At 43.2% G+C, this 26,076-nt stretch overlaps 1 protein-coding gene across 1 annotated transcript in view; it reads right to left on the bottom strand.

Annotated features, from left to right (window-relative positions):
- LHCGR (luteinizing hormone/choriogonadotropin receptor) overlaps positions 1-26,074 on the bottom strand; it is a gene marked incomplete at its 5' end in the record, with an annotated part of 74,207 nt that extends 48,133 nt beyond the window's left edge. Inside the window, 1 exon segment of the mRNA XM_004369593.2 lies at positions 25,983-26,074. Within this exon segment, the coding sequence (XP_004369650.2) occupies positions 25,983-26,074 (92 nt within the window).
- Between the last annotated feature and the right edge of the window lie 2 nt (positions 26,075-26,076).

The following is a 26,076-nucleotide window of genomic DNA, read 5'->3' as shown; positions in this document are numbered from 1 at the left end:
TCCAGACTAAGACAGACTAGGAAGAAAGGCCTGGTGATTTACTTCTGAAAACTATACAGTGAAAACCCTATGGGTCACAACAGAATATTGTCATTAAACAGTGCTGAAAGATGAGCTCCCTAGACTGGAAGGCACTCAAAATACACAGTGGTGGAAGCAGTGGACTCACGCATACCACCAATCGTGAAAACAGCACAGAACCAGGCCCTATTTCATTCTGTTGTACGTGAGGTTGCCATAAATCAGAGCCAACTTGACAGCTACTAACAACAACAATACTTCCATTTCTTCATCTATAAAATTGGAATAATAATTCCTATTTCACAGGATTATTGTGGTGATTAACCAAGCTAACCCATGTAAAGCATGGCTCTTGGCACCAAGTAAATAGTTAACAAACAGTTCTAGAGTGGTCCTATAGGCTTGGTTGGGAGGATGGAAAAGAAGCTGTGTTGGGGAGAAGTGAAGGGTGAAAACACAATTGGAAGCCAGGCAGGCAAGAGAATGGAAGACTCACTAGAAACATGCTCCTACATTGAACTTTCTCATCTTTCCCAAGCAGCCTGTTTCAGTATTACCCCAACCAGATCACTCTGCTCCTATGGTAAACTTATATGGTCATCTGATGTCATTTGGCAGGGGAGTGGGTGTCTGTAGGAACTTTTCCTTCAGGCACTCACTCACATCTAGAGAACCAATCTAGGTATTCTTAAAATTGAGATTAAAAACTATGCAGTACATACAACTTGAGAAAAGAGCAACTAGTCAGCAACAGTCACACCAGTAGCGGATGATATGGGTGAGCACTAAAGGAACCTGGGGTTAAGATGACTCAGGAGAAAGTGTCCGCAAGGCAGGGGTGAATGGCCAACCTACATTTTTTTTTTTTTTTAATTGTGCTTTAGGAGAAAGTTTACAGAGCAAGTTAGTTTCCCACTCGATATTTGTACATAAAGTGTTTCATGACCTTGGTTTCATTCCCCACATTGTGTCAGCACTCTCCCCATTTCCACCCTGGTTTCCCCATTTTCTTTTGTCCTGATTTTCTACCCCTTCCTGCCTTCTCTTGTTTGCTTTTGGGCAGATATTGCCCTCTTGATCTCATATAATCAGTCAACATTTACTGAGCATCTGCAGTGGCCCAGCTTTTGACACAAGGGCTGGCAAAGGAGGGGAGTGAACATTAGGAATACGAGAACAGGGGTGGGAGATGCGGTCTTGCTTTTCACATGCTTATGCTTCAGGGATTGCCTTCCCAACTAGGAAAGAACACCTCCTCCATGATGAGCAGATTTGACCAGGTGCCTTACAGCCTCAGAAGGGACTTGCTACTGGTGTAAGGTGCTGTGTGAGTTAGACAACCAAAACCAAGCCCGTTGCCAATGAGTTGATTCCGACTCATAGCAACCCATAAGACAGGGTAGAACTTCCCCATATAGCTTCTAAGCAGTGGATTCGAACTGATGACCTTTTGGTTAGCAGCCATAGCTCTTAAACATTGAGCCATCCCACCAGGGCTCCATGAGTTAGGCACACTCACCTATAACCTCATTTTATCCATTCAACAATGGTGTGAGGTGGGGTGATGGTTAATTTTATGTGCCAGTGTGGCTAGGCTATGATGCCCATGTTGTCTGGCCAAACACTAGTCCAGGTGTTGCTATGAAAGTATTTTGTAGATGTGATTAACATTTACAACAGTTGATCTTAAGTAAAGCAGAATACCCTCTTTAATGGATGTGGGACTCATCCAATAACTTGAAGGCCTTAAGAGCAAAAACTGAGGTTTCCTTAGTGAGGAAGATTCTGCCTCAAGACTGTAAATAGACATTCTGCCAGAATTTCCAATTTCCAGGCTCATTTCCTGGCTCCTGTGGGGTTGCCATTGGTCGGAATCAATTCAACAGCAACTGGAGAAGCCTGGGCTACAGCTTTGCGCCACAAGACTGCCGGAGTTCCCAGCCTGTCACCTGGCCCACAGATTTTGGACTTGCCCGCCCCCTACAATTGCATGAGCCAAGTCCTCAAAATCAATCTCTCTCTCTATATATATGTATGTATGTATGTGGAGCCCTGGTGGTGCAGTAGTTAAGAACTTGGCTGCTAACTGAAAGGTCGGCAGTTCGAATCCACCAACTGCTCCTTGGAAACCCTATGGGGCAGTTCTACTCTGTCCTGTAGGGTCGCTATGAGTCAGAATCGACTCAATGGCAACGGTTTATTTTTTATTTTTTTGGTACATATGTATATATCTATATATGTATATAGGAGCCCTGATGGCACAATGGTTAAGTGCTTGGCTGCTAACTGAAAGGCTGGTAGTTTGAACCTACCCAGCAGCTCTGCAGGAGAAAGACCTGGTGATCTGCTTCTGTGAAGATTACAGCCAGGAAAACCCTATGAGGCAGTTCTGCTCTGTCACATGGGGTGGCTATGAGTCATAATCGACTCGCGGCAATGGGTTTTTTAAAAAATATGTATATATATTACATATATATATGAGAAGCCCAGGTGGCGCAGTGGTTAAAGTGATCAACTGCTAACCAAAGGGTCGGTGGTTCAAAACCACTGGCAGCTCCATGGGAGAAAGATGTGGCGGTCTGCTTGTATAGAGATTTACAGCTTTGGAAACTCTATAGGGCAGTTCTACTCTGTCCTACAGGGTTGCTATGAGTTGGAATCGACTTGACGGCAGTGAAAAAAAGAAAAAAAATATATTGGTTCTGTTTCTCTTGTGAACCCTGGCTAAGATAGGTGGGTCTTTCCCTTTTATGGCAAAAGTAACCTGAAGGAGGTAACAGAACTGGGAGACTGACTCCAGTTGCTCTTCCCAGTGTGTTCTGCTGGGCTGAAGCATGTGACTCCTGACCTGCTCTGTCTTGGTGAGTGGGTGGAGGGTCAGACATGGTAATCTTGCACTCTCTCTGTTCCCTCCACCAAGCAGTTTACCAATGGCTCCTCCCTAAGAGCTAATGCAGAGAAATTTTTAGAAACTTCATTTCAGAAAAAATGCTTTTGCTCAACAGTCTCTTAGAGATGATACAACCTAGAGTAAGTAATCCAACGCTGGTTCTTTGATTCTAGTCCTAAAAACAGGCCCACCAAGCACATGGTTCAACATCCAAACTTATTTACCAGGGGACCTGAGAAGAGCAGGGACAATGGGGGGAGAAATCTTCTTGTGATGACATATTTGCTTCCTATATTTCTTCTGGAATCATGTCCACTTGGCTTACTGATTAAAAACACGGTTTTATTGCTCTCTGCACTGCCAAGCCAATAAATTTCCAGAAGAGAAAGCTGTATTCTACTGTACCCCATGCAACATCAATAAAACTGACAGCCAAATTCTGATTCCAGAATCTTTATTGCTGGGGATAATGCAGTGCAGAACATATTTTGGCGAGTGTTTACATAAAAGCTTCAGCCAAACCCTTCAGAGCTATTTATTCATGCAAACAGAGCTCAGAAGCTGGAGCCCCGAGGCAGGCATCCTCTTCCTCCAAACGAGAGCATAGTGTGGTTCCCAGGAGAGCAGTTTGGCTCAGGTTGGGGACGTTGCCTGAGGGCTTGATTGATGTAAGGATGAGGCATGAGGAGCAAAGGTCTCACGGAAGTGAGAGGGGCTGTAGATCACGCTCTGGCAGTCCCCAGTGACTGCAGAGCAGCCCTGGTGCAAGATGAAATTTTGCAGAGTTTATGTTGATGCCACAGAGCAGGAAAGGCAGCTGTGAGGAGAGTAAAAATACAGTCCCCATCATAAAAGGGCCACCGAGTGAACAGCAGGTGACTCTGTGGCTGTGGCTCACATGAGAAAGAAGCCTGGGGGTCGGAGGATGGGGAGAGGGGTGGGTGAGACTGGTGTACCTCGCTTTTCAGAACAGATGTGCTCCCATGAAACCACATGGAGAATGGGGTTCTGTGATTGCACAACCATGCTTTCCACTGACTTAGGTTTTCATTTCAGAGATGTCGTGTCTTCATTTCTGATTTGTCATCGGTTGGCAGGAGTTTCTAAGCATGTAAATGTCTGTCTCCCATATTTAAACTTGTGTATTCATGTGCCCGTGAGCTGTTAATAGCCATTTTAATGTACTGACGATGCTTATGTGGTTCTTGCCACTGCTGTATACATCCTGAAGAAATTCCCACACCAGTAGTTAAGATAAGGTGTCCAAGGATTTTCTTTATAACACTGTTTGTGGCACCAGGGGGTTGGAGGTAACCTGGGTGTCCACTGCTGAGTGACTGGATGGGTAAAATGTGGATGGTCCACACCATGTCAGCAGTTGGAAGCAACAGTCTAAAGCCACACAGAGCAGCATGGGTGGATTTTGGAATCACAGGGCTGAGAGAAGTAGGTAAGAAATAAATGAGGTATACAACAATACTATTTGCAGAGTTAAAATACATGCACACCAAACATTAGCCATCTTAAGACATGAGAGCAAAGCACACAAACACATTAGAAGAGTTGCCTATGAGAGGGGCAGAAGTGGGGAAAGGGGGATAAAATAACTAAAAACAGAGAGGGGCTTTGAATGGACTAGTGAGGATAATGTTACTCGAATGAAGTATGATCAACAAAATAGAAAAGAAAAAAGTTTTATTTGATGTATTGAGTTCCTTCTTTCTTTGTTCTTCTTCTTTTTTTTAAGTTAGGCTTACATGTATTCCAAGAATTTGAACTTCAGGAACTCCTATGGAAAAGGTTGGTCAATGCCATTTGATACAGAGCAGAAGCCAAGGAGAACTGGGGGAAAGAGGTCAAAGGCAAGGACAGTTCAGTGGCTGTCCAGGGTCAAGAAAGGGAACAAAAGTGGTACAGAAAGAAAAATAAAAGAGCGAGTCACAGAGGCCTTCCTGTTTTAAAGAACCAGGGTTCCTGGACAAACATGAAGTTAAACTTGCAGGGCTGAGAATTCTCTCTGACTCTTAAAAAGGGCGTGAGATGCCTTTGGAAGACCATGACTCTGGAACCATGGAGCTTATTATATTTATTACATTTTCACAGTCCATTTTTACAGTTTTAAGCCTTGATTTTTAAATACATGGATGGTGCAACACAGGTGGCAGCTGGGTCATGGCCAAACTCCACCCTGCCCAAGTACCTTTGTCACATATATTGGAACAAAAATTTAGATTGGATGACAAAGGCAGCCTTAGCCTCACCAGCTCTGGAACCTTCATCTACTCCTGAATCCTGTCTACAAGCCCCCTACCCATTCAGTTCTGGGTTAAAGATGAAGGAGAAGCAGTCTTTACTCCTTTGGATTGAAATTAAGTCACTCTCCCTAGTCCTGGGATCTTGTGGTTGGTCATAACTTACATATAGCCCTTTTCTCTGCTGACCGTTGTCTAGACTGGACCCAATAGTTGGAGGGCACGGCCCCCCTGCAGTGCCTTGAATTACACTTGCTACCCAATGCAGTATTCCGTCAATTCCTGGAGACTTGTTTTTCGCCCATGCCTTCAGTGCAACTTGAACTTCCTTGAATACCATCAGTTCTTGATCATATGGTACCTCCTGAAATGGCTGAAAGTTGACCAATTCTTTGTGTTTCAGTGACTCTGTGTGTTCCTTCCATCTTCTTTTGATGCTTTCTGCGTTGTTCAATATTTTGCCCATAGAATCCTTCAAAATTGCAACTTGAAGTTTGAATTGTTTCTTCAGTTCTTTCAGCTTGAGAAATGCCAAGCGTGTTCTTTCCTTTTGGTTTTCTAACTCCAGGGCTTTGCACGTGTCATTATAATATTTTACTTTGTCTTCTCGAGCTGCCCTTTGAAATCTTCTGTTCAGATCTTATACTTCATCATTTCTTCCATTCGCTTCAGCTGCTCTATGTTCAAAAGCAAGTTTCAGAGTCTATTCTGGTATCCATTTTGGTCTTTTCTTTCTTTCTTGCCTTTTAATGACCTTTTGCTTTCTTCATGTATGATGTCTTTGATGTCATTCCACAACTCTCCTGGTGTTTGGTCATTAGTGTTCAATGCGTCAAGTCTATTCTTGAGATGGTCTCTAAATTCAGGTGGGATACACACAAGGTCGTATTTTGGTTCTTGTGGACTTCTTTTAATTTTCTTCAGCTTCAACTTGAACTTGCATGTGAGCAATTGATGGTTTGTTCCACAATCGGCCCCTGGCCTTGTTCTGCCTGTGGATATCGAACTTTTTCATAGTCTCTTTCCACAGATGTAGTCTATTTGATTCCTGTGTTTTCCACCCTGTGAGGTTCATGTGAATAGTCACTGTTTATGTTGTTGAAAAAAGGTATTTGCAATGAATAAGTTGTTGGCCTTGCAAAATTCGATCACGTGATCTCTGGTGTCATGTCTATCACCAAGGCCCTATCTTCCAACTACTGATCCTTATTCAACTTTCACATTCCAATTGCCAGTAATTATCAATGCATCTTGATTGTATGTTTCATCAATTTCAGACTGCAGAAGTTGGTAAAAATCTTCAATTTCCTCTTTTTTGGAAGTAGTGGTTGGCACGTAAATTTGAATACTAGTCGTATTAACTGGTCAACAAATGGATGCAGCACTGGAAGTGCTCAACTGTCTACGCCAAGAAATTTGGAAGACAGCTACCTGGCCAGCTGACTGGAGGAACTCCATATTTGTGCCCTTTCCAAAGAAAGGTGATCCAACAGAATGAGGAAATTATCAACCGATATCATTAATATCACACGAAAGTAAAACTTTGTTGAAGATAATTCAAAAATGGTTGCAGCAGTAAATCGACAGGGAGCTGCTAGAAATTCAAGCCAGATTCAGAAGAAGATGTGGTGCAACGAGGGATATCATTGCTGATGTCAAATGGATCTTGGCTGAAAGCAGAGAATACCAGAAAGATGTTTACCTGTGTTTTATTGACTATGCAAAGGCTTTTGACTGTGTGGATCATAACAAATTATAGATAACATTGCAAAAAATGGGAATTCCAGACCACTTAATTGTGCTCATGAGGAACCTATACTTGGACAAGAGGCAGTCGTTCAAACAGAACAAGGGGATACTGCGTGGTTTAAAGTCAGGAAAGGTGACCATGTCAGGGTTGTATCCTTTTACCATACTTATTCAATCTGTATGCTGAGAAAATAATCCCAGAAGCTGGACTATATGAAGAAGAATGGGGCATCAGGACTGGGGGAAGACTCATTAACCTGCTGTATGCAGATGACACAACCTTGCTTGCTGAAAGCAAAGAGGACTTGAAGCACTTACTGATGAAGATCAAAGACTACAGCCTTCAGTATGGATTACACTTCAACACAAAGAAAACAAAAATCCTCACAATTGGACCAATAAGCAACATCATGATAAATGGAGAGAAGATTGAAGTTGTCAAGGATTTCATTTTACTTGGATCCACAATCAATGCCCATGGAAGCAGCAGTCAAGAAATTAAATGACATTACATTGGGCAAATCTGCTGCAAAAAGACCTCTTTAAAGTGTTAAAAAGCAAAGATGTCATTTTGAGGACTAAGGTGTGCCTGACCCAAGCCATGGTATTTTCAAATTGCCTCATATGCAAGTGAAAGCTGGACAATGAATAAAGAAGACCAAAGAAGAACTGATGCCTTTGAATTATGGTGTTGGCAAAGGATATTGAATATACCATGGACTGCCAGAACAACAAACAAGTCTGTTTTGGAAGAAATACAGCCAGAGTGTTCCTTGGAAGCTAGGATGGTGAGACCTCCAATGACTGATCAATGCATACTATACAGGCAGGGCCCCCTTGTCTCAACGTAAGACTACCCAGAAGGGCTACCCCACCTTAGAGCTCCTTTCATCAACTCTTTCACCTGGGCCCCAGCCGACTCCAATTGCCAAGACCCAGTGCACCATGGTTAGTGGGTAAATTTGAATAATAGTCATCCTCAATGAGATGGATTGACACAGTGGCTGCAACAATGCGCTGAAGCCTAACAACGATTGTGGGGATGGCACAGGACCAGGCAGTGTTTCGTTCTGTTGTACAGAGGGTCGCTATGAGTTGGAACCTACTCAACGCCACCTAACAACAACAGTGCACCATGTGTCAGAGTCCAACAACAGGGGGACCTTTACAGATAAGCTATTTGCATTCCCCAAAAACTCATTGTTGTGCAGTCGATTCTGACTCATAGCGACTCTACAGGACAGAGTAGAACTGCCTCATTGGGTTTCCAAGGAGCGGCTGGTGGATTCGAACCGCCAACCTTTTGGTTAGCAGCCAAACGCTTAACCACTGTACCACCAGGGCTCCTATTTGCATTCAGATAAACCCAATTCTTAAGAAAAATAATGTCACTTTATCATGCTCTTCCCAATGGTTTCTAATGTCTCCTGAATACTCAAGGATTTTTTTTTTCAATTTCTTTTTTCTTTTGCATTTAATAACACAGATGACCTTGGAAGGAGCCAATTTTCCCAGCTCACTGGCTTGTTAACAAACTCTCATAATGATGTTAGTTGGAGACCTTTAGAGTCTGCAGGGCTCTCAGTTCCCCCTTTAAGGAAATCTAAGATTTGAAAATCCTTGTTTATAAACCTATCAATTGGGACACATTGCATTACCAAAAGGTTTTGGATTCTACAGAAGGATTCGCTGCAGGCTTCCTTTAAATAGCAAACTCCCCAGGTGGGTGAATGGGAAATATGATTCAACTGACACACACTCTGTCTTTCTCTCTCTTTTTAAAAAAGAACAAAAAACCAGTTGCCATGGAGTCGGCTCCAACTCATAGCGACTCCATGTGTGTCAGAGTAGAACTGTGCTCCATAGCGCTGATTTTTTAGAAGTAGATCACCAGGTCTTTCTTCCAAGGTGCCTCTGGATGGACTCAAACTGCTCACCTCTTTGTTAGCAGCCATTTGCACCACCCAGAGACCCCTCCCTTTTTTTTTTCTTTGCATGAATTGGCCATAATTTACTTACTTATTATTTTATTTTTTAATACAATTTTTATTTATTTTGTTGTTGAGTATATATAAAGCAAAACATACATCACTTCAACAGTTTCTACATGTACCATTTAGTGACATTAATTACATTCTTCGAGTTGTGCAATCATTCTCACCCTCCCCCATTAACATAGTTGTCCCTCCCCCATTATCATAAATTCACTGCCCCTTAAGGTTTCTATCTAATCTTTCAAGTTGCTGTTGTTAATTTGATCCCATATAGATAGTTCTTAAAAGAGCAGAGTGGAGCCCTGGTGGTGCAGTGGTTAAGAGCTCAGCCGCTAACCAAGAGATTAGCAGTTCGAATCCACCAACCACTCCTTGGAAACCCCATGGGGACAGTTCTACTCTGTCCTATAAGGTCGCTATGAGTCGAAATCAACTTGATGGTAATGGGTTTGAGTTTTGGTTTAAAAGAGCATAATGCTCAAGGAAGATAGTTTTTACTAGTTAAACTAAACTACTGCTTGGTTTTAAGAAGACTTTAGGGGATATTTTTGGTTTAAAATTTAAAGATTATCTCAGGGCAATAGTTTCAGGGGTTCACCCAACTTTCATGGCTCTAGAAAATCTGGAGTCCATGAGACTTTGAAATTCTGTTCTACATTTTCCCCTTTTTGATTAGGATTCTTCTAAAGAATCTTTGATCAAAATGTTCAGTAATTGTTGCTGGGCACCATCCAGTTCTTCTGGTCTCATGGCAAAGGAGGCAGTTGTTCATGGAGTCAGTTAGCCACACATTCCATATCCTCTACCTATTCCTGACTGTCCTTCCTCAGTTGCTCCAAGCAAATAGAGACGAACTATTTTGCCTTGGATGGCCACCTGCAAGCTTTTAAGACCTCAGGCACTGTGCATTGAATTAAGACGTAGAAGAGAGGCACTAAACACGTTATTATGTCAGTTAACTGGGATGTCCCAGGGACTCCCTTTTAAAGAGAGAAATTGCATAAAAAAAATTACAACTGTAGATTCTCCACCTCCTCTTGGTTTAAGAGCTTGGCATGCAAGAGGGTTTTCCAGTGTCTCAGTCATCTAGTGCTGCCATAACAGAAATACCACAAGTGGATGGTTTGAACGAAGAGTAGTTTATTTGCTTACAGTAAAGTAGGCTCAAAGTCCAAATTCTGGGTGTCAACTCCAGGGGAAGGCTTTCTCTCTCTCGGCTTTCTCATCAGTGTTCCCCCAGACTAAGAGCTTCTTGGCGCAGGGACCCCGGTCCAAAGGACGCGCTCTGCTCCCACCACTGGTTTCTTGATGGTGTGAGGTCCCCCTGTCTCACTGCTCGCTTCTGTCTTTTATATCTCAAGTGATTGCCGCAGGACACAATCCAGTCTTGTAGATCAGGTCCTGCCTTACTAACACAACTGCCACCCATCCTCCCTCATTAATATTAGAGACAGGTTTACAACATACAGGAAAATCACACAGTACCAGGAATCATGGCCTAGCCAAACTGATACACACATTTTTTGGGGGACATAATTCAAACCATGACACCCGGGCAGGACCACCTTCTGAGGCTAATAGACCAAAGGGCCAGAGGAAGAGGAGAGCAAGGGAGAGAAATACAGCACGGATCTGGAACCTCCAAAGCCTGGGTAGCGTCTTAGGTCACACTGCAGAATCTTTTACCTTTCCTTCTGCCCAGCACATGGTAGAAGTGAAATAGTTTTACTCATTGCCCTCTAATTGTTTAAAAAAGCCATCTACATTATCGATTTAAAAAAGCTACAAGCCTACATCCATCTTTCATAGATGATTAGTTTCTTGCTAGAGCTACAAACTCTGAATTTTAAAACACTACAAAAGCAGAGGGAGTGAGAAAGAGAGACGCATGATATATCTAAAGCATTTTTGCCTAATGAGCTTGTTGATATGGGAAGGGGAATCATTACCTTATTTTAATTCAAAAGAATGTTAATATTTCAGTATTTATTGTATAAGACCTTGTCCTATATTTAACAATGACTTAAGAATTTCTGTGTGTGTGTTTTTCTTTTCCAAAGCTGCTCAGTAATTACAATAAACTTGCTTTCATCTTGGAGTGAAATAAAAATGGCTTTCCCTTTTTCAAATGATTTGGAAATCTTCACACTTTCCAATGCATAAGATCTATGTGGCAACTTCATGGCAGGGAATGTCTTCATTTATTGGCCTCCTGTTGCCTTCAGCATTTACTTACAAGGAGCTGAGACTTCACTGTTAATGGAAATGTAAAGTCAATATAGATGGACACTGAATATGTTAAATTTACACCAGAAATTTTTGGAACTATCATGAAAATGCATCCAGGTTTATTATTATTATTATTATTATTATTGTGGTGAAACTATATTTAATACATAACAAAACATACGCCATGCCAACAATTTCTGCATGTACAATTGAGTAACGCTGATTACATTCTTCAAGTTGTGCAACCATTCTCACTATCCTTCTCCACCGCCATGAACATAAACTCAATGCCTCTTAAGGAAAAGCTCCCCTGCTCCTTTCCTATAAACGAGGTTATACAGTATTTGTCATTTCGTGACTGACTGACTTCACTCGGTGTGATGTTTTCAACATTCATCCATGTGGTGGCATGCATTGGGACTTCATTTTTCCTTACAGCTGCATGTATATACCACATTTTGTTTATTCAGTCACCTTTTGGTGAACATTATTCAGTAGTTTCTACCTTTTGGCTATTGTGAAAAGGGCTGCAATGAACACTGGTGCACAGATTCATCCAGGTGGTTTTGATGATTGTTTGACTACTCCTGTAAACATTTATTGTATTAAGCTCAAGGTATGTCAGAATGAAAGTAGCCCTTAGAGATCATCTGGTTTAATCCCTTACTTTACAGAGGAAGAGTGTTAAGTTAGGAAATGTGAAATGGTTTCCCTGAAACCACATGACAGTTTAGTGGCAGGTCTGGACTAGAACACAGGCCACTTCTTTCCTGGTCCAGTGCCATGTCTTCCACCAACCAAATCACATCAGTACTGTTCACTGGGGAGCTTGTTGATACGCCCTGCTATGTGATCCTCAGTTGCTCCTGTGAGTGGAGCTATCAGTTTCTTGAGGGTATGTGCTCAGTCTTCAACTTCAAGACACAGCTTACATTCCTGTTCCTCCATGAAGCTTCAGAGCTATCAGAGTCATTTTTCTCTCCCCCCTCTGTCTTCCTCAGCACTTAAGTGACTACACTATCTTTTTTTCTTGTACTATTATTTGACAATTTACCAGGTTCCCTGTATGGACGTTTCCTCTGTTCCAGCATTGAACACTCAGTCTCTGGTGGATTCTGCCTTCACACAATTTCTTGCATCCAACTCATTTATTCCTTACTCACTGACACTCTTCTTGCCCTTTCTTTTCTCCACCTAGACTATTCTATTGTCCCCTAATTGGTTCCCTTTCACTCCATCTTGGCTTTCCCTGCCTGGTCTTGATTAATCTTCCCGACAATTCCTATAATGACACTCTTGTGCTCAAATACCTTCTGTGCCTTCCCCTGGCCTGTTGATTTTCTACAGATGTCTCAGCTATGCATTCTAGGCCCCCCAACCAAAGGGTCAGATGTCATTTGCCAGACATGTCACTCACTATTCTCCTCCTGTAACCAACATATTAGACTTGGGTTGTCCAACATGGTAGCCACTAGCCATGTGTGGTTAATGAGCACTTGAAATGTGGCCAGTCCAAACTGTGATGTGCTTAAGTGTAAAATACATAATGGATTTCAAAGACTTGGTAGGAAAAAGAATGTAACATATCTCATTAATAATTTTTATATTAGTTGCATGTTGAAATAATATTTTAGATATTTTGGATTAAATAAAATATACTATCATTATTCTTAATAATAGAATTTAGAGACCATCTCAAGAATAGATTTGACACGTTGCATGCTAATGACAGAAGACCAGACGAGTTGTGGAATGACATCAAGGACATCATACATGAAGAAAGTAAGAGGTCATTTAAAAGACAGGAAGGAAAGAAAACTCCAAAATGGATGTCAGAAGAGACTCTGAAACTTGCTCTTGAACGCTGAGTAGCTAAAGCGAAAGGAAGAAATGATGAAGTAAAAGAGTTGAACAGAAGATTTCAAAGCACAGCTCGAGAAGACAAAGTATAGTATTATAATGATATGTGCAAAGACCTGGAGTTGGAAAACCAAAGGGGAAGAAAGTCTGCATTTCTCAAGCTAAAAGAACTGAAGAAAAAATTCAAGCCTCAAGTTGCAATATTGAAGGATTCTATGGGGAAAATATTAAATGACTCAGGAAGCATCAAAAGAAGATGGAAAGAATACACAGAGTCACTATACCAAAAAGAAGTGGTCGACGTTCAGCCATTTCAGGAGGTACCGTATGAGCAGGAACCAATGGTACTGAAGGAAGAAGTCCAAGCCGCACTGAAGGCACTGGCAAAAAACAAAGCTCCAGGAATTGACGGAATACCAACTGAGATGTTTCAACAAATGGATGCAGCACTGGAAGTACTCACTCGTCTATGCCAAGAAATTTGGAAGACAGCTACCTGGCCAAACGACTGGAAGAGATCTATATTTAGGCCTATTCCCGAGAAAGATGATCCCACTGAATGCAGAAATTATTGAACAATATCATTAATATCACACGCAAGTAAAATTTTGCTGAAGATCATTCAAAAGCAGCTGTAGCTGCCAGAAATTCAAGATTCAGAAGAGGACGCAGAACCAGAGATATCATTGCTGTTGTCAGATGGATTCTGGCTGAAAGCAGAGAATACCAGAAAGATGTTTACCTGTGTTATATTGACTATGCAAAGGCATTTGACTGTGTGGATCATAACAAATTATGGATAACATAGCGAAGAATGGGAATTCCAGAACACTTAATGGTGCTCGTGAGGAACCTATATATAGAGGCAGTTGTTCGAACAGAACAAGGGGATACTGCGTGGTTTAAAGTAAGGAAAGTTTGCATCAGGGCTGTATCCTTTCCCCATACCTATGCAATCTGTATGCTGAGCAAGTAATCTGAGAAGGTGGACTATATGAAGAAGAACGGGGCATCAGGATTGGAGGAAGACTGATTAATAACCTGTGTTATGCAGATGACACAACCTTGCTTCCTGAAAATGAGGAGAACTTGAAGCACTTACTGTTGAGGATCAAAGACTACAGCTTCAGTATGGATTACACCTCAACATAAAGAAAACAAAAATCCTCACAACTGGACCAATAAGCTACATCATGATAAATGGAGAAAAGATTGAAATTGTCAAGGATTTCACTTTACTTGGATCCACAATCAATGCCCATGAAAGCAGCAGTCAAGAAATTAAATGACTTATTACATTGGGCAAATCTACTGTAAAAGACCTCTTTAAAGTGTTGAAAAGCAAAGATGTCACCTTGAAGACTAAGGTGTGCCTGCCCCAAGTCATGGTGTTTTCAATGGCCTCCTATGCGTGTGAAAGCTGGATGATGAATAAACAAGACCAAAGAAGAACTGATGCCTTTGAATTGTGGTGTTGGAGAAGAATATTGAATATACCATGGAGTGCTAAAAGAACGAACAAATCTGTCTTGGAAGAAGTACAATCAGAATGCTCCTTAGAAGCAAAGATGGCAAGACTACATCTCACATACTTTGGACGTGTTGTCAGGAGGGATCAGTCCCTGGAGAAGAACATCATGGTTGGTGAAGTAGAGCGTCAGCAAAAAAGAGGAAGACCCTCAATGAGATGGACTGACAACAGTGGCTGCAACAATGGGCTTAAGCATAACAACGATTTTGAGGATGGTGCAGGACCAGGCAGTGTTTCGTTCTGTTGTACATAGCATCACTATGACTCAGAACCAACTCAATGGCACCTAACAACAACAGCAACATCATTATTCTTAATTTCATCTTTTAAAAGCCTTTGTAATGTGGCTACTGCAAAATTTAAAATTACATATGTGATTCATATTATGTTTCTACTGGACAGCACATCCCTGGACAAATCAGACTATTTATATTTCCTGAAAGTGCCTCATAATTTCCTGCCTTCATTCACACTGTTCCTATCAACTGCAACATCCTCACACTTTTCTGCTGGCCAAATTCTATACTTGGTTAAAGGTCTCTTTCTGGCGCCACATACTGTACAGAATGTTTCTCCAACACCAGTTGCATGTGCTCTTTCTCTTGAGGCAGCCTAGCAGGTAGTGCGGACTCTGGAACTATCCTGCTGGGCTTGAATCATCAGACAGTGTCGATAGGATATATATATACACCAAGGGGTAGAATTTGACTGGCAAAGAAAGGTGGAGACATGCCACTTGGTGGAAACAGTGTGAATGAAGGCAGGAAAGTTAACCCCAACTACAAAATACTGTCACAGCAACACCTAAATTAGGGTTGGATTAAATAGGTACTGTAGATGGCAACTGGGACCCCTGAGGGCGCAGTGGCTAAGAGCTTGGCCACTAACCAAAATGTCGGCAATTTGAATCCACCAGCTGCTCCTTGGAAACCCTATAGGGCAGCTCTGCTCTGTCCTATGGGTCACTGAGTCGGAATCGACTCGATGGCAACTGGTTTATAGCCTAGCCAAGCTGACACATAAAGCTAACCATCACACCAACTAGCCCATAGATTAAATAAGAAAATGTTTATACAATATGAATATAGTATCTAACGTAGGATAAGAGCTCAATAAGTTTTTTTTTTTTTTTTTTTTTAACTCACAGCTGCTCACCATGAAAGAGTCAAGCCACCCACGCCATACCCAGTCTACACCTCACGACAATGGGGGGTGGGGGACTGGGAGGTGGGATGAGGAGGGCATGGGGGATTGGGGGGGGCAGCTGTTATAGGATAGGTGCAGTACTTTGGAATGGACTCTTCTGCTTCTCATGGGTCACTCTTAGGTCCATAAAATGCCTCTGACTCGTCCCTGGCTCTTGAGAGTCTTGATAATCTCTCCTGATTATACACAGGACAACTGACAGGGAGGGTAAATACTCTCACTTGGAACCTTTGTTTTGGGCTCAGATATACTGGCCTCACCTGACAGCCTTTTAGAGAAATTGATAAAGAACAACCTTCCATTGAACATTTCAGCTATAGGGAGCCCCTCTGAAGATTTTGCATTTACTTGTTGATTATATAAAAAGTTCATCCCGTTGGAACACTTGCATGGAAATGTGCAATCTGAGTGACTCTTCTCCAAGATAGCACCCAAGGAGCTTTGAAGAGCTTATGAATTATAATGTGAACCAAGATGCTCAACAAGATTCTCTGGATAATGGATTTTCCAAGTCATTTGTGCTACAATGAAATTAAAAATACGAAGCCTCAGAGGAAAATGGTAAACACATCTAAGCCCCAACTGAAAACCCATTTCAAGTTTTCTAAAGACACAAAGCAAAAAAATCCCAATCTTTACCCCCTAAACTAGAATTCTTCCAGCAACAATATAACATGACAAGAATAACTCTGGGCAATAAAAACAGCATGTTGAATTCTCCCTGGGGAATGTCTGCATCATCTGTAATGATCTCCGAGAAATACTTTTCAGGAGCAGCGATATTATGTTGTCAGGACAGTGACATTGCAGATATGCTTCAGGAAGCTCTTTCATGACAAGCTTCTGTTTTTAGACACTTAAAAACTTTTTCTTTTTTTAAGTGAGCTTGTAAAAGCTGGTTGCAATGGATATACCACCTACTTTTAATTAATTTGAGGATGGGTTTAAGTGCCTGGAATTACAGCCTTCATCACTTTTCACTCATTTACCAGCTCCTGTAGACACCAATTTGTGTGGTTGCCTGGCTCCACAATGCCCCCTTCTCTGAAGCATCTCATTGACTGTGCAGGCTGACCCTAAGCCCCTGCTCAGAGGGAAACACCTGGCGTAAGCTGGGCCAAACGATTGTCTCTCTTGGGAATTTGAAACTTGTAATAGAGAGACCTACCACCTGTCTGTCAGTTTGTCATACTGTTGGTGGCTTCTGTGTTACTATGATGCTAGAAGCTATGCCACTAGTGTTTCAAATACCAGCAGGGTCACCCATGGTGGACAGGTTTCAATGAAGCTTAAGACTAAGAGAGACTAGGGAGAAAGGCCTGGTGATACAAAAATTAGCCAGTGAAAATCCTATAGATCACAGAAGAACATTGTCCCCTATAGTGCTGGAAGATTAGCCCTCTAGGTTGCAAAGCACTCAAAATATACAGTGGCTGCATCAATGGCCTTGAGCATACCAAAAAGGACTGGGCGATGTTTCATTCTGTTGTACATGGAGTTGCCGTGAACTGGAGCCAACTCAACAGCAGCTAACAACAACAACAATGAACAGCCAGAGAAGAGGAGTCTTCAGAGGAGATTCATTGTAAAGGTGGAACCTAGAGAGAAATTCCATGACCTCCTGCTGCTAAGATGTCAGATTCTCTGCAGCTCTTGCCCACATCCTTCTACCTCTTTATTCTTCTAGTAAATTCATCTCTGATGATTAAATAAGAGTCCAAGTTGATTTCTGGTGCTTGCAAATTAGAAAAGCCTTAACCAGATCCCTATCCGAGGTTTTCAAGGTGAAGTAATGCACTGTTCTATTGGCTGTTCATAACACAGACTGGGCATGTGTTGTTGGTTGGTGAGAGAGCAGGAGACTGCAAAGTGGTTCTCCAGTGGCCTCTCTAAGCTAGTGGCAAAGGCCGGGACTGAGTTTATGGTATAACCACATTAGCTCGGCTACCCCTGTAGAGAATGAGGCTTAAAGAACTACAACTCAAATGACATGTCCACCAAGCTTTCTTTGATACTCTGGCTAAAAGGGACAGCATCCTTCTCAATTCCTGCCAGTCTTTGTTTATACCCCTTGTTTGGCTTTTATTGTCTTCTGCACTTCCCTGTGGTCTTCTGAGAACTGCTCTTCTCTCTCCTCTGGCTAGAAGAACGTAAGCTCCTGGAGGGCAGGGGCCGTGTCTCTGGATCCTCTACATTGCGAGAACTTGCAATTGAGGAGCACATAGTAAGTCTTCAGTACATGATTGCTGAGTGTTCATCAAGTCTGACATGCAGGTTTTCTGTGTAACCAGCCTGAGGTTCAGGGATGGGAATAGTGGAAAAGAGGACAGAATGGGCTTGGATGCTCCAGCTGGGCAGACAGGACCCACCTAATTGGAGGACATGAAACAGCCTATCATCAGGTGTTAGGTGGCACGTTTTGGAGTCAGCTCAGCCTGGGCTGAAAAGGCCAGCACATCAGACTCCCGGTAATAATGAGCTCTGCTATTTGGAGATTCTAACTTACTTACCTTCCAGGTTGAGAAGACCTAGTGGGTCATTTTCTCTAATTAACATCTCCCAGGAACAAGCACTTACAGATGAAAATCAAAGACTACAGCCTTCAGTATGGATTACATCTTAACATAAAGAAAACAAAAATCCTCACAGTTGGACCAATAAGCAACATTATGATAAACAGAGAAAAGATTGAAGTTGTCAAGGGTTTCATTTTACTTGGATCCACAATCAACGCACATGGAAGCAGCAGTCAAGAAATCAAACTACACATTGCATTGGGCACATCTGCTGCAAAAGACCTCTTTAAAGTGTTGAAAAGCAAAGATGTCATTTTGAAGACTAAGGTGTGCCTGACCCAGACCATGGTGTTTTCAATCACCTCATATGCATGCGAAAGCTGAACAATGAATAAGGAAGAACAAAGAAGAATTGATGCACTCGAATTATGGTGTTGGTGAAGAACATTGGATATACCATGGACTGCCAGAAGAACAAACAAATCTGTCTTGGAAGAAGTATAGCCAGCAGGCTCCTTAGAAGCAAGGATAGCGTGACTTTATCTCACATACTTTGGACATGTTATCAGGGGGGATCAGTCCCTGGAGAAGGGCATCATGCTTGGTAGAGGGTCATGGAAAAAGAGGAAGACCCTCAAGCAGATGGGATGACACAGTGGCTGCAACAATGGTGTTATGGATTGAATTGTATCCCACCCACAAGAATATGTGTTGTAAATCCTTACCTCTATGCCTGTGGTCATAATCTTATTTGGGAATGAGTTGTCTTTATGTTAATGAGGCAGACTTAGTGTAGGATATGTTTTGAGTCAATCTCTTACAAAATGTGAAAGGAGCAGATTAAGGAAGCAGAGATCCAGGAAGACTGATGCCAAACCACATGGAGATCTCCAAGGAACAAGGAAACAAGCTAAAGATACAAGGACCTTCCTCCAGAGCCAACAGAGAGAGAAAGCCTTCCCCTAGAATCTGCGCCCTGAATTCGTACTTCTAGCCTCCTAAACTGTGAGAAAGTAAAATTCTGTTTGTTAAAGCCACTCACTTGTGGTATTTCTGTTATAGCATCACTAGATAGCTAAGACAAATGGGCTCAAACGTAGCAACAATTGTGAGGATGGCACAGGACAGGGCAGTGTTTTGTTCTATTGTACGTAGGGTTGCCGTGACCCAGAACTGACTTGACGGCACCTAACAACAACAGGAACAAAAGTCTTCCATCTCACTTGCCCATTGGTTGAGAGATACTTACTGTTCAACCTCGTATATGGGCTGCGGGTTTTTCTGTCTTTTCTGCATCAATCGGATTGTTACAATAATACTTTGTAGTTACCTGAAACCTTTCGTTCCTAGTATTTTTGGCTCTGTTGTCTCATTTATCTTCACAAGAGCCAGCCCCACCCCAGGGGCAGGAGTCATTATGTCCCTCTTACAGACAGCACAGAGGGTTTATTACTAGCTCAATTCCACAGTGCAAATTAGGGAAAAGGGACCTGGTACTAGAACCCAGGTCCTGCCCAGTCTTTGTTCTGTTGATCAGTTCAGATAACTGGGGGCTGTGTCAGAATCCTACCCTGTCACACCAGAGCCTCCTCATCCCTGTGGACTTTGAAATGCCATCTGCTGCTGTTCATAAGGTGGAATTAGGAACCCAGGAGTAGCCATATTTCATCAGAGTGAAGGACAGATTTAACAGCAGCAAGGGATAAAGACTAAATCTTCATTCTGAAAGTTGAGTTTTAGTGAGAAATTGGACTTTTCTGGATTTGGCTCAGATGGCACTGAAGAGCTGTGGTTCAGGGTCACGTGGACAGCAGCTGTGAGTGGTTTGCTGGCTGGGAGGGGGTGTCGTCTCCTAGTGAGATAGAAACCCGAAACCAAAAACCAAACCCGTGCCGTCCGACACATAGTGGACCCTATAGGACAGCGTAGAACTGCCCCATAGGTTGGCCAAGGCTGTAATCTTTATGGAAGTGGACTGCCACATCTTTCTCCCGTGAAGTGGCTGGTGGGTTCGAATCACTGACCTTTTGGTTAGCAGGCCAGTGCTTAACCACTGCACCACCAAGGCTCCTTGTAGTTATTATTACGTAGACGCTTCCAAAGTGGTAATGTTTAAATTCTATTCCTTGTACATTTATTAGCCAGGGTTCTTCCTAGAACTTAGATTGAAATATTATTAGTGAAGAACTACATACTGGGAATTTTTTTTTTTTTTTTTTGCATAGCCCTTGGGGTAAGTTAATCAAAGGTTTCTGATGACTTTATAGCTTGCCTTTACACACCGCTCCCCTCCCCTAAAAGAGCCTGGGAGAGGCATGAAGAGGGAAGAATTCATTCAGCCATATTCGTAGTTCTTGCTTCTCAGCGAGGAATCGCTAGTCCATTCTAACCTGGCATATCTCCCTTGACGCTCCAATCTCCTGTGGCTCCTCCACCTGGGCTCTATTTCCCTTCTCTCCTTCAAGGCACATGTCTTGCGCCTCTCTCCTCACCTACATGTCTCTTGGGCTGTGCTTCCGCCTAGCTTGTGGGTTCCTTAAGGACAGGAACATGCGCTTGTACATCCCCCTCCTGCACAGAACCCTATTCTGGACCCTGACTTCAGCTGATGGTGGGAGAAAGAGGAAGACATTCAGAAAAGATGTCTGGAGACTAGCTTTTCCCGGTGACATTGGACTAGTGGATACAGCACATTTTATCCTTCCCAAGTCTCTGGTTGTGTCTTACAATAAAGTCTCCGAGTTTAATCTCTTGTAGTAGGCACAACATGCAAAAAATAAATTGCCATAATTATTATCAGCATTTTCTTACTAACAGATTTTTCAGAAGCTGTTTCCGTATCAAGCAGATCAACCTTTCTGTTGTCATAGAGACAAAGATCTTTATATAACCATGAGCAAGGTGAGGTTTTTTTTTTTCCTCCTCTCCCTCCTTCCAGTTGCCTGGAACTAATAAGAAAAGGAAAGGAAATCTTTAAAATCAGTTTTTTTCTTTTCTTTCTTTTTTCATTAATTTTATCGAGTGACAATGTGGAAGGCTATTTTTTGTATCACATTTTAGATTTTGAAATACCTGTGTTTTTAATAAAATATGGAAGGGGATGAAAGATACCATTTTCAAAATTTGTAAGCAGTGAGCTTGTCAGTCATCAATAATTATGACCCATGTACCTTTTCTTTTTTTCTTTTTTAAGAGTGAATTTTAGATGGAGGTCTTAGAAGGCAGGGTTACGGAGGACTGGATTGATTAAAACACAAAGTAGCATCTACTGAGGGGCTGGTGATGAATTCTAAGGTGCCCTGCAGCCCTAGCCTCCTTCTCAGAACTGGAAGTGCTCCCTTCTCTGCAGAGCTAAGTCCAATGGACGAGTTAGCACAAGACCACAGCCTTTTTCTCTTGGAGTCTTCTCCCAGAATTCTAGTTCTCTTTTATTTTTTTGTGAATACCTAATAACTTGTTGGAGCCCTGGTGGCACAGTGGTTAAGAGCTATGGCGAGCTACGACTGCCACCCAAAAGGTCAGCAGTTTGAATCCCCCAGCCGCTCCTTGGAAGCCCTATGGGGCAGTTCTACTCTGTCCTATAGGGTTGCTATGAATCAGAATCAACTCAACAGCCACAGGTTTGGTAATAACTTGTTATTCATAGCATTTTTCTATCTTATAATTATCCTTTATCATTTCATTTACTCATCATCAAGAAAAGAGGAGTCCACCCTCAAAAAGTTAAACACGGAATTATCGCATGGTCCAGCAATTCTGCTCTTAGGTATATTCACAAAAGATTTGAAAGCAGGAACACTAATACTTGTACACCACTGCTGATTGCAGCACTATTCACAAGAGCCAAAAAAGTAGCAGCAGCCTAAATGTCCATCAACAGATGAATGGATAATGAAAACATGGTACATATATACAATGGCATATTACTCAGCCATAAACAGAAATGAAGTCCTGACACATACTATAACATGGATGAACCTTGAAAACATAATGCTGAGTGAGATAAGTCAGACATAAAAGGACAAGTATTGTATGATCCCACTTATATGAAATATCTAGCATAGAGACCAAAGTTTATTAGTGGTTTCCAGGAGCAGGTGGGAGGAAAGGGAAAACGGTGACTCATTACTTCGGGAACTCTGAGCTTCTGTTAAAGGTGATGGAAAAAATTGGAAATGGCTAATGGTGATGGACATAATAAATGAACAAATGTCACTGAACTGTGCATATGAAGAATGTTAAAATGGCAAGTGTTTTGTTACATTATATATTTACCACAATTAGATAAAGAGGATTCCAGCATGAACTCGTCCACTTTTCCTGTCCTTTGCCTCAAAATTGAGTTATACCGTCTCCTTCCTTCAAGACTCAGAAGTATCCCTACTCTTTCTAAGACTAAGCCTTCCCCCGTCCAGTCCCCTATGTTCTTAGACAGACACTCTTCTCCCAGCCCCATTGAGATCATACTCCATCAGATATTATTCCTCCCTCATCCCTGGTCTCGTCAATCTGTCCTTCTCCATGGATTCTATCCCCATTGCTTTCTGAAGAAAAAAAAAACAACTTTCCTCACTCCCATTAATTTTCCATCTATCTTTGGGTTCAAGGTTTTAATTTTATCACAGATGCCTTTTTGCAATAAATAGATACAGTGTATGTGGATGGGGGAGGCTGGGAGGGAGAGTTTATGGCATAAGGATGTTTCAACCATACTTCTTGCTCTCCAGAAGATTATGTCCTTCATGGAGAGCAATGCCTTGGCTTTCAAACTTGAGTATGTATCAGAATCACCTAAGGGAACTTGCCCCCCCCCCCGCCCCCCAGTTTTGGATTCAGTAGATTGGGGCTCAGGCCTGAGGATGTATTTCTAGTAATTTCCTAGGTGATGCTCATGCTGCTGGTCTGGGGACAACGCTTTGAGAACTACTGCCTTAAAGTAATAACCCTCCTACTACTTCTTTTGTCACGAGGATGCTGTGTTGAAAAAAGTTATTCTGTTCTGGTCTTCATAAGCTCCACCTCCTTAGAGCTCTCAACTGAAGGATGAGGCCATCTCTCAATTATCTGCTCTTCAGGAAACCCATCCTTGGGAGGTCACAGCCCTTGACTGTGTGAACCCCTCAGTAATTAGACCTAAGGGCTCTAAATGTTTGAGACATGATGTTCCTGGGTGGCGGATGCTAAAATAGGGCCCGTGGAGGGAGGAAGTCAATGATTCTCCAGGATCTCACATGGATGGCAAAGGCTACAGGGCCTGGAGAAACAGCTCCTTTGAGAGCTCGACTAGCCAGCTTCAGAATGCTGTTGTTGTGTGCCATCGAGTAGATTCTGACTCATAGCAACCTTATGGGACGGAGTAGAACTGCCCTACAGGACTTTACGGAGCAGATCGCCAGGTCTTTTCTCCCATGGAGTGGCTGGTGGGTTTGAACTTAACAACCTTTCAGTTAGCAGCCCAGCGCTTTATATTGTGTCCATTCCCCACCTTCACCCTCAAACCTAGTCAGCCCTATAAAATCTTTTTAAGGGGTTCCAGGCTTCTCTAAACTGTGTTGTGGGGCAGTGAGAGAAAGGTTGTTAATATTTTGTTTTTTCTCCCACTTGAGCCTTCTCAAGGGCAGATGTACCTCCTGAGGCCAGCAATGGGGTGGCAGCAGAAATCACTGAGCATGGAAGCTGAATCCTAGAAGGAGCTGGGACTGGGTCTACCCATTCCTGCCCCCTCTCCCCACCAGGGCCAACTTTGGAGAAGCTAGGAATATTTTTTATTAATGAAAGGATAATCTCCTTAGCAGCCCTCGTGGCACAGTGGTTAAGAGCTCGGCTGCTAACCAAAAGGTCGGCAGTTCAAATCCACCAGCTGCTCCTTGGAAACCCTAGGGGGCAATTCTGCTCCGTCCTATAGGGTTGCTATGAGTTGGAATCAACTCGACAGCAACAGGTGTGATTTTTTTGGTTTTTAATCTTCTTAGATAAGCAAGTACAACAAGATAATTAAGAGATGGAGTCCCGTCTTTGCTTCTCAATAGCTGTGGGACCTTGGGCAAATTATTCCATCTCCAGGATGTTGGTTTCTTCCTTTATAATAAAGATGATGGGTGGGGAACGGGGCGAGGGTCCGGGCTTGGTCATCTCTAAAGTCTCTGAATTCTCAATTTCTGCTATGCTGTGTGATAAGTACCAGGCAATTGAGAAAGGCTGTTAATGCCACAGTCATTCAAAAGAGTAAGATGGGAGGCTTGGCAGGGAGGGACAAGGGTTCAGACGTGGAAGGCAAGTTCCACAGATTTGTTGATTGACTGAAACAAATTCTATCGGCCTGCCCTCAGGGAATGGCGCTGACGAGAATTAATGGAAACTAATTAATATAAACCCCTCAACCTTTAAACTGTATCTCTCAACCACAAATATTCCCAGAAGGCCACTAACTCTTCCATGAGGAGAAGCTCGGCCCCTCCGGAGGGAGGAGGACTTCCCTCTGTGAAGTATTGCCCCTGGCAGGCTGCTGAGGGCAGCAGGTCTCTCCTCCCCCAGCACAGAATTCCATCACCTCTAGTGGGTACAACGCTGATGACCTCCACCAGCCTGTGCCTTTCTGATCTTTTCATGGCGCCTTTTTTTTCTTTTCCTTACCTTTCTTTTCTAACAGCTTTATTGTGATGTGATTCACATACCATTAAACTCACCCATTTAAACTGTACAATGCAATAGTTTTAAGTTTGCTCATAGAATTGTGCAACCATCATCACAATCTAATTCTGGAACATTTTCATCACCCCAAAAAGTCAGACACATTAGTAGTCATTCCCCCCCCACCCCCCACAACCTGGTCCTGGCAACTGCTACTGCAAATCTACTTTCTCTCTATGGGTTTGCCTGTTTGGGCCGTTTCATAGAAACAGAATCATTCAATATGTGGTGCCTGCCTCTAAGTCCAAGAAAGGAGACCTGGTGACTCTTGATATACTAGTACTAAAGGCTATTCCTGCCCCATCCCCTCCTCAGCCCATCATTTCAGCACCCCCACCTGCTTCCTGAGGTATACCATTCTCTTAACCAAGCAGTGAGTGTGGAGGTGGTGGGGTGGGGGGAGGACAGGCAGCAGGACACAAGGGCTTTCATTAATTAGCCAGCCAGCTTGAGATGCAAGTACACCTCGGGCAGGGGCGGTGCGGTGACCTGTATGTTCAGTAAGGTGTAGGTGGGCACTGTTAGGGGAGATGGGCTCACCAGCAGTCCCGCTGAGTTCCCAGGGTACCTGAGGGGCCTGAGCCCCTATTCCTAGAGGGCCACAGGGTGCCAGAACCCACAGTAACCTTCGCTGACCTGGCGTAGACTTCTTGGGGTAGAAACAGCTGCTAATTTAGGGGCATCACACCCATGTCCCCTTCCAGTAGTGGCAGACAGCGAGGCTTTCTTCTGGGATATCTGGGTAGTTCCACGCCCCCTGCCTCAGCCCCAACGGGAGGGGGGTGCGAGGGAGAAGGAGCGGGCCTGGGGGTGCCAAGGGCAGGATGGCGCGTCCGCATGGGGGGCTTAAGCCCAAGGCGCGGCACCGGCTGGCAAAGATGACCCCAGGCTTTGGTTCTCATCCCCCTAGAAGGTGGTCAAGTTTGAGAGGGCGCAGCGTCTTTCTCCAAGCTTCCAAACAAAGGGGCCACAAGAGTAGGGAGGGAAGGTGGCCCGGAGTAGGGAAGGAAGGTCCCGAGGTGGGGCGAGGGCGCCGGTACTCACAGTCGGGAGAGGCCGGCCCGCGGGCCGGGGCAGCGCAGGGCGCCCTCGGGAGGGCAGCTGCAGGGCTCGGGGCAGAGCGCGCCGCGCAGCGCCC

The sequence above is a fragment of the Trichechus manatus genome, unplaced genomic scaffold, assembly GCF_000243295.1.
Source record: "Trichechus manatus latirostris isolate Lorelei unplaced genomic scaffold, TriManLat1.0 scaffold00005, whole genome shotgun sequence".
In the NCBI taxonomy this organism is placed as follows: domain Eukaryota; kingdom Metazoa; phylum Chordata; class Mammalia; order Sirenia; family Trichechidae; genus Trichechus; species Trichechus manatus.
The sequence above is the reverse complement of the archived record's forward strand: the minus strand, read 5'-3'. Positions and strand labels throughout refer to the sequence as shown.